Raw genomic sequence first — 12128 nt, forward strand, 5'->3', positions numbered from 1 at the left:
AGTTTAAAACTGAATATTTACAAATATTTATTTTTGCAATGGGATAATATATTTGCTTTTTTACTTCTAACCATGTTTCCTGCATCCCAGGAGCAGAATCACAAATTAACTTATTTCAAATACATGACTATGTATCCATGCTTGTGTCCATCACATTAGTATCATTTATAATCCAATCAATCACATTCTCAGTATTTATTTGTCAACTACATTCTTTTCATATATGACTAGTTAATTACATTTCTGTATATATCAGTCAGATCATCACTGTATACCTCACTTCAATCTCATCCCTCTTCCCCATATGTAGTCAGTGAGTATATTTCCTCAATCCCTGCTTTATCATGTAAGGCACTGGTGTTGCCTTTACAGTAACAGTCCCAGAAATGTCAGGGAGGTTAGTTCTTCACACATCATTAATTTAAGTGGGACCCAAGCTGCGTACTGCTGTTAATAGGTATTACATTTTGTGACAGACATTTCTTTAGATCCAGTGTCACTGACCATGCATTTAGGCAGACCATCCATTCCCTATGTAACAGTATGTATCTGTATTTGTCAGTATTCACCTTCGTCTCGTGGACCCAAAGTACAGAAAATTTACAGTCGACTCGAAATTCCCTTCTTTCACAGAGTTAATTTTGAAAGCTTTGCTTTTTTCACACACAGAACAGCAGCAAGTCCAGGTTATAAGCAGCCTGCACATTGAGCACCATTACCTTACCGTGGTTCTCTATTTATAGCACTCATTCCAAAAACAGTCACAGGCACTTACTGATTTCGAGTTGTCGCTGGATTCGTCCTTTGCAACGCTCCCTGTAATCAGTCTGTGTACCATTGTACTCAGACATCACCTCTACAAATTTACGGGACAGGGTAGAATGCTGTAAGCAAAAAGAGACAATTAAAATTGGAGTTGTGCAATAAAAACACATTTGAAAGAGCTACAGTGTCATTTGTTGTCCTTGTGTCCTGTACTATTCCCCAGTTGAGGACAGTACCTGGCCCCTGATTCTATCAATGGAAATACTGCCTGAGAAAACTTACATTATTTACACTTTATATGCACAGTTTCCAATTCTGGGCCCTTCACTTTGTATGGACACTAAACTTTTAATCTAAAAAGGAAAGAGTAATATTCATTTGTATTCAAAATTGTTTTCAAATAGCATATTATAAATACATTCTTTTTCTGTATACTTTACACTTTTTCTCTCACTAATGGCAGATAGTCGGTTACTGGGAATACAAGATAAAAACACTTCATCAGCAAACAATGACTTCAATTATAATTCCATTCATATCAATTATTCCAAACAGAATTGGAAGCAGTACGTTTGATACGAGAATGATTCTTTTTGATCCTGCCAAGTACTCCACCATCCAGCCATGCACCATCCTGACTTGAAAATGTATCTATCGTCTCTCTTTCACAGTCACTGAGTCAAATGCCTGGGATCCCCTCTCTAATGGCACTGTGGGCATACCTACATCAAATAACGAGTACATTGTAATCTCCCTAGTGAAAGTTCTCTAAATGTAGGAGGTGTCTCTCTGGAATTGGAAAATTGCATTCATCACTCCACTTTTTAAGAGAAATGAAAGAGGAAAAGCAGGGAATTACAGACAAATAAATAAACAAATAATTCTGGAGATCTGAAACAAAAACAGAAATTGCTGGAGAAACTCAGCAGGATTGGCATCATCTGTGGAAAGAAAGCAGAGTTAACATTTTCCAGCAAGTCTTTATCAGAACATTTGGATGAGTCGTTCTGATGATACGTCACTGGACTCAAAAATGTTCACTCCCCTTTCTTCTCACATGTGCTGCTGGACTTGCTGAGTTTCTCTAGCAATTTCTGTATTTGAATTACACACCAGTGAGCCTAACATTGGTTGGGAGGTGGGGGGGAAACATGTTGAAGTGTATAATCAAGCATGGCGTAACTGAATACCTTGAAAACATTCAGTTAATCAGGGAGAGCCAGCATGGACATGGTAGTTATGCCTCACAAACCTCGCTGAAATTTTTGAAGAGTTGACAAAGATAGTGGACAGGAGAATGTCAATGGACTTTATTTATATGGGCTTCCAGGAGGGATTTAATAAATTCCACACAAGAGAACTAAGGTAGAAGCTCATGGAACTGAGGGCCTATTACATGGCTAGGAAATTGATTAAATGTAAGGTGACTGAAAGTAGGGATAATGGGAAGGAACTCAAATTGACAGGATGTGACAGTGACATCCCTAGAAGATCTGTGTACGGCTTCAATTATTCACATTATGTCTTAACTCTTTAGATAATGACAGAGAGAGTCATATATTCAAATTTGCTGATGACACAAAGTTAATGTCATGATACAGTGTGGATATCATAAAATAACAAAGGGATATTGATAACTAAATGAATAGGCAAAACTGTGACAGATGGAGGTCAACCTTTTGGACCAAAAAAAGGATTGATCAGAGTACTTTCTAGATGGTGTGGTGTTAAATACTGTGGGTGGTGTCCAAAGAGACTTGAGGGTTCAGGTGCATAGATTTTTAAAATGTTATAGACAGATGAAGAAAATAATCGAGAAAGCTAATGGATTACTGGGTATGTAAAGGACTGGAGTATAAGGATGCAGAGGTTATGCTGCAGTTGTACAAAACCCTGGTTAGACTCCATTTGGAGAACTGTGAGCATATCTGGACACCAACCTAAGGCCAGACATATTGGCTTTGGAGGGAGTATCATGTAGGTTTGCAAGGATGATACCTGTACTTCATGGGTTAAGTAATGAACAACGATTATACAAATTAGGCTAGTTTTCAACTTAGAAGGTTAAAGGGTGATCTGATTGAAGGTTTCAAGATATTATCAGGAAAATACAGTGTAGATAAAGATAAACTATTTCCACTGGTTGGGGATTCTAGAACCAAGGGCCATAGTCTGAGAATTAGGGACGAACTGTTAAAGAGAGGGGTTATGAAGCTCTTTACACACAAGGGGTGGTAGATGTTTGGAACTCCCTTCTACAAATAGAAATGGATGCAGGGTCAGTTTTTAATTTTAAATCTCAGGTAGATACATTTTTGTTAAGCAAAAGTATTAAGGCAGCCATATGGAGTTACATGACACATCAGCCATAAACCCATTGAATGGTACAACAGTTTTGGGGGGATGAATAGCCTTCTCCGGTCCAATGTTCCTGTGTTCCTTAACGGGCTGCAGTAGTTCAAGTAAGCAGCTTACTTTCACCTTCTCAAGGGCGAGTAAATATTGGCCTTGCCAGTGCTGACTACACCACGTGAACTATTTTAAAAAAAAAACTGCTTTACTCTCCCTACCCCACCACAGGGGCGGCACGGTGGCTCAGTGGTTAGCACTGCTGCCTCACAGCACCAAGGACCTGGGTTTGATTCCAGCCTCGGGCAACTGTCTGTGTGGAGTTTGTACATTCGCCCCGTGTCTGCGTGGGTTTCCTCCTGGTGCTCCGGTTTCCTATCACAATCCAAAGATGTACAGGTTAGGTGGATTGGCCATGCGAAATTGCCTGTAGTGTTAGGTGCATTAGTCAGGGGAAATGTAGAGAAATAAGGTAATGGATCTGGGTGGGATACTGCTTGGAGGGTCAGTGTGAACTTGCTGGGCCAAAGGCCCTGTTTCTACATTGTGGGGATTCTAAGATTCTAAGACTACTGAAGCCCCTGATCCTTGAACCCACTTCTGCATTTCTGAAGTTGACCAATGAGTTCTCCTGAAAAATTTAAGATTCTTTAATTTCTGCTTAAGTGCTATTGTCACTGTAACCTGTACAGTGAGTGGTGACTATTCTATCAGATACCTAACTTGAGCACTGCACACTCTAGAGAATTTGAAGGGATCATATGACGAGTTGCTAATTTCAGAGCTCCCCACCTTACTCTGTAATTACAACTGTTATGCCAGTCTGGTTAAGCTGCTGGTCACTGATGACCCTAAGATATTTACAGCATTTGATATGGCATTGGCAGGGCTGTGAAAACTATGGAGAGATAGTTGTGATTTCTCATGTGTGCAATGGTCATTACGAGAGACATCATGTTATTGACCATTTCTCAGCTTTAGCTTGGAATTTTGCCCAAATCTTTCGATTAGTTGGCAGGTTTCTTTATTGGAAGAACTGTGAATGGAGATGGGAATAATCAGTGAACAGGCCCATTCCTGACATTATGACTGAGTGAAAAATTAGAAGTAAAATATATTGGGTACTGTTTTCTCGAATGAATATCGATTTAGGTAATAATTAAATATATTCATTATTTTATCCTTCCCTAAGCTTGGGTCCAATAGCCACCTGACACCATTCTACCTCTTCCTTTGTTACGATTAAAACATAGTAATATTAATTGTGGTAAACACAATAAGTTGTAACATATTATAACATTGCTGGCTGTTCAGGAGCATATCAGAGGATGCTAACCCTGAGGTTCATAGATAGTTTGTTTCCAAACCTGTTTATGTTGCCAATGATAAACAGTTTTCCCATGGTTGTGGTAAACCAAACGTTTATTCAATATATTCTTTTCTCAAAAAAAAAACTATTTCAAAGTTTAAAGGATATAACAAGTATCCGCTAAATGAAAATGGAAGCAAGCACTGGGAATGGACAATAATATACACAGCAAAAAAAAAAGGACAAGTAATGGCTGAGCATAGAAAAGAGAATGCCTCTTCCTCTGATCAATGACAGATGTACAGGCCCAAAGCGAGGCATAAGGAGAGAAAACAATCCAAAGAGAATTGTCTCCAAAGACAACAGCTAGACACAGGATGAAGAGGCAGCAAGAGATGACAGCAGAATACCAAGAGCCAGGTTTTGAACGGATCAGAGATTTGTCCCTCCCAAGGTAAGAAGATGTACAACAATTATGAAGGAAAAGGCTTGCCACAGATCTTCACCAATAGAAAAAAGAATGAGTCTGGAAAGAAACACATTACCATCCAATTGGACTGTGTTATTTTTAAACCAATATTAAGCATTTGTTTGACTGGCCAGTCTGATCAAAGATCTTTCCGTTTCCTGTCCACTTGCTGCCAGTGCAGACTTTCTCCTATTTCTAAGATGCACAATTACAAGCAGCACATGAAACATAGGGGACCATATCAAATAAGGAAAGATTTGTATTCTGCTGCATACACAGGGCATCTCTGGTCTCTGCATTTAACCTGCAGAGTGTCACAGAGATGTAAAGCATGGAAACAAATCCTTCGGTCCAACTCGTCCATGCCGACCAGATATTCTAAATTAATCTAGTCCCAATTGCAAGCACTTGGCCCATATTCTTCTCAAACCTTCCTATTCATGTATCCATCCAAATGCCTTTTAAATGCTGTAATTGTAACAGTCTCTACCACTTTCTCTGGCAGCTCATTCCATACATGCACCACCCTTTGCATGAAAATTTGCCCCTTAGGTCCCTTTTATATCTTTCCCCCCCACCCTAAACCTATGCTCTCTAGTTCTGACTCCCCCAACCCAGGGAAAAGACCTTGTCTATTTACCCGATCCATGCTCCTCATTATTTCATTAACTTCTATAAGGTCACTTAAGGGTGGCATGATGGCTCAGTAGTTAGCACTGCTGCCTCACAGTTTGATTCCAGCCTCAGGGACCCAAGTTTGATTCCAGCCTCGAGTGACTGCCTGTGTGGAGTTTCCACATTCTCCCCATGTCTGAGTGGGTTTCCTCTCCGTCTCCAGTTTCCTCTCACAATCCAAAGATGTGCAGGTTAGGTGAATTGGCCATGCTAAATTGCCCATGGTGTTCAGGGATGTGTAGGTTAAGTGCATGAGTCAGGGGTAAATGTAGGGGAATGGGTCTGGGTGGGATATTCTTCGGAGGGTTGGCGTGGACCCTGTTGGACCGAAGGGGCTGTTTCCATACAGTAGGGATTCTAATTCTAAACACTCCTCAGCCTCTGATGCTCCAGGGAAAATAGCCCCAGCCTATTCAGCCTACCCCTATTGCTCAAACCCTCCAACCCTGGCAACATTCTTGCAAATCCTTTCTGAACCCTTTCAAGTTTCACAACATCCTTCCAATAGGAGGGAGACCAGAATTGCACTCATTATTCCATAAGTGCCCTAGCCAATGTCCTGTATAGCCACAACATGACTTCCCAACTGCTATACTCAATGCTGTGAATAATAATGGAGAGCATACTAAACGCCTTCTTCACTATTCTACCTGCGACTCCACTTTCATGAACTTGCACTTCATGGTCTCTTTGTACAGTCACACTCTCCAGGACCGTTAAGTGTATAAGTCCTGCCCTGATTTGCATTTCCTAAATGCAGCACTTCACATTTAGCTAAATTAAACACTACCTGCTCCTCCTCGCCACTTTGGCCCATCTGATCAAGTTCCCGTTGTACTGAGGTAACCTTCTTCGCTGTCACTACACTTCCAATTTTTGTGTCATCTGCAAACTTACTAACTATATCTCCTATGCTCACATCCAAATCATTTATATAAATGGTGAAAAGCAGTGGACTCAGCACTGATCTTGTGGTACACCACTGGTCACAGCCTCCAGTCTGAAAAGAACCCTCCACCGTCACCCTCTGTATTCTACCTTTGAGCCAGTTCTGTATCTAAATGTCTAGTTCTCCCTGTATTCCATATGATCTAACTTTGCTAACCAGTCTCCCATGGGGAGCCTTGTTGAACACCTTACTGAAGTCAATATAGATCACATCTACCACTCTGCCCTCATCAATCCTCTTTGTTACTTTATCAAAAAACTCAATCAAGTTAGTGAGACATGATTTCCCATGCACAAAGCCATGTTGACTATCTCTAATCAATCCAGCATGTTAAAATTATTCATTAAATTATTAAAGTATTGAAAGGCCCTCTTCACATTTGCAAAATGCTCCCTATGCATATGCTCACCTTGCACAGTTGGGACTACATTAATTGCTAGTTAATTATTTGATTCTGCATTGCTAGTTTTATCCATATACCTTCATTTCCATAGCATCCATATAATTCTTCATAAATAAAATACTATCCCAATGTTTTTTCTGTAGCTGTTTCTCTGTGAAACATTTCACACCCTATGAATCCCACGCTCTATCTTCTCCTTGCCAATAATACAACATGTTCATAAGCTGCGGATCCCTCTCAGCCCAGCATTTTTCCATGAAATTTCTTGTATTTGAATAAAACACTGTAGGCTTCCTCACAATGTTTCTCTCCTTATGGATCTTTCTGCTACAATTCTCATTAATTTTGTTTCTTTCTGGTGCGTTATGTCTAATCTCATCTACGTTGACGTTTAAAATCCTGCTTCAATGGTCCATTTGGTCTCTCTCCATTGGGACATCTTAATTTGTTTAAATAAGGTTGGACCTCACTAACTGCAGAAATTTGGCAACCTAAGAAGTTACTCCTGTTCTCAGAAGCAAAAGATGTCCTTTTATAGTTCTCATTACAGGTTTAACTAATCTGCTCCCTCCCTCTACAGCACAGTCTCCCTCTGAAGCAACCTTCAATGCTTTTATATTTTAATTAGAATCTCACTCCTCAGTTTCCATCTGCAAGGCCTCCACCCACCTTTTCCCAGGTCCATGGTTCTCCCAAAACAAATACATGCTCTCCAACACTGACTAGTGAAGATTTGATCTGGAATATCTCATGTTTGTCATTGCCATTATATTGTGCATTGCTCAGATCCACTTCCCCCAGTTAACAATATGGAAACAGAAATAACTCTATTTGAGTTTCCACCTCAATGCTTAATTACATCCAATCTGAAAATTAATGCTTGGAAGTTTGCACAGCAGAGGCTTCGATTGCCCTAATTTCTCTCTAATAAGCTTGTGGTAGAGGAGTCCCAAGAGGCTCTCCCTTGGGTAGTTCTCATTGAAGAAACAGTGTAGTGCAGAACAGATTATTAACAGCCATTACCTGTGCTTTCGGCTCACACCATTTATTAATGACTGATGTGTGATACGTGCCAGTTCGTTCCAATATTGCTGACAATTTAACCTAAAACTGAAGGAAGTGAAGTGGTTACCATGGAATCTCTTGCAGGGAGTCAACCAGCGCCTCGGGCAAAGTGGAGAGAAGTGGGCAGAGCCAGTGATTATTCCCTAAGCCATATTGGACAGCTTACCAAATGAATCAAGACATTCCAATAAAAGGAGATCTGAATGATATACGGTACTTTGCAACTCCGCAAATGACTGCCCTTCCAGATGTAGCTGGAGCAAGTGCAGGTGAACGAGGCTTCAGCAAGCACTCAGGAAGCAGCTCGAATAGTACCAGCCAAAGAGTGCAGTTTAATGGAGCAGCTGGTTAGATCTTTGGAAGAAATAATAGAAGAGGTTCCTTAAATAAGGAGAGTTCATAGCTTACATCTGACAGAAAGTGGTCAAGAAAGCTGATAAACAGGAGGCTTGCAACAGTCCTCCAAAGTTAAATGTATTGAAGAACAACTCAAGCTCAGTGACTTATTGTCTAGAATCAGTGAAGAGGGCATATTGATCAGAAAGGGAAGAAATGGAGAGGAAAGCTCCTGAGAGTCAGGAAGGATGATTTGAGCATGAGAGGGGCTGAAGTCTGAAGGTGAACTGCAGGAGGACAGTCTATAAAGCTGGAACAAGGGAAGGTTTTAAGAACTTAACCATGCTAAAACTGTGGAAGAAGTTCTCAAGTCAGGGCTGCACAGTGCAGCAACCATTCAGGATGTGACAGAAACAGTTACTGTGTGTCAGCAGGTCCCTTTGGCAGCTGACACAATTAGAAACTGTGAGACTTTTTATCTCTACCTGTGCATATTTACAGAAACATCATCAATGATTAACATGGAGCCGGACTCCATAAAATTAAAAAGATAAGCCAGGTAGTAATTTGCAGTGATGGAATACTGCACCATCCAGAACTTCACTGATAAAGTTTTCATTATAAAGATGAATTCATCAACGTGCCATGCTATTGAGGAAATACAAGTCTTGACTGAGAATTAATCTGTCAGATATATAGATGTCACAGGCAATTATTATGTTACACATCATTTCATCATATTGGTTCTTAATTTGAGAATAGACAGATCAAAAGAGACTGAAAATTTTCCCTAATTTTCAGAACACAATATAAAAATCTTCGAAGTTTTAGTTCCCATGCTTGAAAACCTCTGTTGCTGCAATGGAAAACTTTAGTCTCTCATTTATATGGTGTCAATGCATTTTTGCAGAATAAGGTGTTTTGAATTATTACTCATGCAGGTAAAGTCAAGGCATACAAGTTACACAACATTGCTAATAACAGCTTGGTTTTGTGCGAGGACGGCATGGCTATTCATCAGGTTTTGTTGTCTCCAGTGCTTTCATTAGGTGCTTGACAAGATCATGAGGTCAACATTTAGTAGTACAGATAGTCAGAGTTTGAAACATCCACAGATTAACATTCTCTATTAAATAGAACACAATTGCTTGGCCCATGTTATTTCTATTTTGTTTTCTTCTTGATGAGCATATCAGTGAGGATAGGAATATCCCAATATGATGGATTTCTTCGGAAGGCAAAATCTTGTAGCCTGTTTATTAATGCATTTTTTTCAATTACTCTATGAAAGGGTGAAACATGCTGTATAAGGGTGGAAGGATTTGAAAGGGTTAATGCTGATAAGTGCCCTAAGTATTGTTATGGACCAGGCCATGCCCCTTCAAAATATTTAAGAAGTTGCCCTTGACCCTAACTTTCTCTTATTTTAAAGGCAGATGTGAAGTGGATATTCCAGGTGTGATGCAGCTGATCAAACCACTCGGCTTTAAGCAAAATAGAATTTACTTAAATACTACAGTTGAAAACAAAAGAAATTGGAATTTAGAATATTTTAGCTATTGGAAAATTTACCTGACCAGAAAAAGTAACTATTACTAATTAACTGTGCCAATACAGTAAGGTCCCATAAATACACTCCTTGGCAAAAAGGTAAATTCAAACACAATTTCTTACAGGCAGGAGGGAACAACATCCAAAGGGATTTCAGAAGAGGATCAGAGGTCTTTACTGAAGTTTGCAACTCCCCTGGCCACTCACATTTTGTGACTGCTACAGCTAAAACAATATAGAAAAAACCTGAACTGGGACAACTCGCCACTCCTCTTCCATTGTTAAACTAGATCCTTTGGCACGTCTGCCTTTACAACATTTCTTCAAAAAAACTTTTTTTGAAGGACAAAATAACTTTTTTAAAGTGACACTATTGTCACAGCACCACACACTATAATGTCATATAGACTTGGTGGGAGAACAGTTTAGGGTCTCAAAGGAGTAAGATCTATCTTCCAAATCCATCTCATAATCTCTGTAACAATGTCAATCATATCAGTACTTCTATTTTATGATATACAATAAACTACAGTAGGTTCTCACTTTAAGTCACCCCACTTAATGTCATTTCATTTTAACATCAAATATTATTTGGAGCCTGCTTTTCGGTTTTGTCTTGTCACTTTGTTTTAACATTGCTGTTTGCATTGTTGATATCCCAGCTATACATTGGCGAAGTTGTGTATCGACATGTCACATCATTATTGTCAATCAGCAACCAGTACTGTCTGCATCTCAAACATTCCCTGCCTTTTGTTCAGGCAGTGGACAAGAGCCTAGCCTTCCTCCTGGCCTTGCTTCCTATCATAGAGTCATAGAGATGTGCAGCATGAAAACAGATCCTTTGGTCCAACACGTCCATGCTGACCAGATATCCTAACCTAATCTAGTCCCATTTACCAGCACATGGCCCAATTCCCTCTAAACCCTTCCTATTCACATACCCATCCAGATGCCTTTTAAATGTTGTAATTGTACCAGCCTCCACCACTTCCTCTGGCAGCTCATTCCATACATGCACCTACCTCATTGTGAAAAAGTTGCCTCTTAGGTCCCTTTTATATATTTCCCCTCTCACCCTAAACCTATGCCCTCTAGTTCCCCACCCCAGGGAAAAGACCTTCTCTAGTTACCCTATCAATGTCCCTCATGATTTTATAAATCTCTATAAGGTCACCCCTCAGCCTCTGACGCTCCAGGGAAAACAGCCCGAGCTTATTCAGCCTCTCTCTATAGCTCAAACTGTCCTTGTTGCCCTGATGTTTTCTAGCCTGGCACTGACTTGCTTCAAGGTTTTGTTTTGTTCCAATCTCTTCTCCTATTCCCTGATCTTAGCTTCTACTCCAGGTCTGGTCTTCTCTTTGCTCCTGGCTTCACTCATGAATTTGAACCGAGATCCTGGTCTCCAGTTAATGGCAGAAATCAATCTGGACAAATAGTTCCTGGTCAAGATTTGAGTAGTGCTGGAAAAGCACAGCAGGTTAGGCAGCATCCGAGAAGAAGGAAAATCGACGTTTCGAGCAAAAGCCCTTCATCAGGAACCTTGAAGCAAGTCAATGCTAGGCTAGATAAATAGTTCCCAGTTTCTGGATCAGTGGTGCTGGAAGAGCACAGCAATTCAGGCAGCATCCGACGAGCAGCAAAATCGACGTTTCGGGCAAAAGCCCTTCATCAGGATTATTCCTGATGAAGGGCTTTTGCCCGAAACGTCGATTTTGCTGCTCGTCGGATGCTGCCTGAATTGCTGTGCTCTTCTAGCACCACTGATGCAGAATCTGGTTTCCAGCATCTGCAGTCATTGTTTTTACCTCCTAAATAGTTCCCAGTGTCTAGCTGCAATGACCAACTTCTGCCAAGAGATGGAGTCTAGTTAATCTGTATGGCAAAGGAGTGTGTAGTTTTGTTTTGGTATCGTGTTCTCTCTCTTTTATATTTAGTTAATTCATTTACTTTGCTGGGAATAAAGTGTTGCAGATATATTTTGACATGTGCATTGCATTTTCCAAGTGAAAAGTGTAAGAATCTATCGCTTAATTTAACATTGATTCCTACAAGATACCATGCTTCACTTAAAGTCATGATTTTCAAGAATGCAACCACAACTTTAAGTGAGGACTCACTATATATTTTGATTAAGACAAAAGCGTCTTGCATACAAGACCAAGTGGGCCTTGTAGATCCATTCTCTACAAGAGGATAGTGGTAGCAAAATTACCCCATAGTGAGCAATAGTGTAAAGAGCTTCATGCAACAGAGT

The 12128-nt window shown here is 40.1% G+C and overlaps 1 protein-coding gene across 7 annotated transcripts in view; it reads right to left on the bottom strand.

Annotated features, from left to right (window-relative positions):
* Positions 1–12128, bottom strand: part of LOC148141881 (syntaxin-1A) — a 259187-nt gene that overhangs the window by 90263 nt on the left and 156796 nt on the right. For all 7 annotated transcript variants that reach the window (XR_015752360.1, XM_043718631.2, XM_087977429.1 and 4 more), the window contains exon 6: positions 776–884. Coding sequence is in view for 6 of the 7 variants with exons in the window: in XM_043718631.2 (XP_043574566.1) it covers positions 776–884 (109 nt within the window). In the remaining variant the exon portion in view is untranslated. The remainder of the gene's footprint in view (positions 1–775; positions 885–12128) is intronic.

This window comes from Chiloscyllium plagiosum, unplaced genomic scaffold (assembly GCF_037043375.1).
Source record: "Chiloscyllium plagiosum isolate Xiang-an unplaced genomic scaffold, Cpla_swu_hap1 HiC_scaffold_31, whole genome shotgun sequence".
Classification (NCBI taxonomy): Eukaryota; Metazoa; Chordata; class Chondrichthyes; order Orectolobiformes; family Hemiscylliidae; genus Chiloscyllium; species Chiloscyllium plagiosum.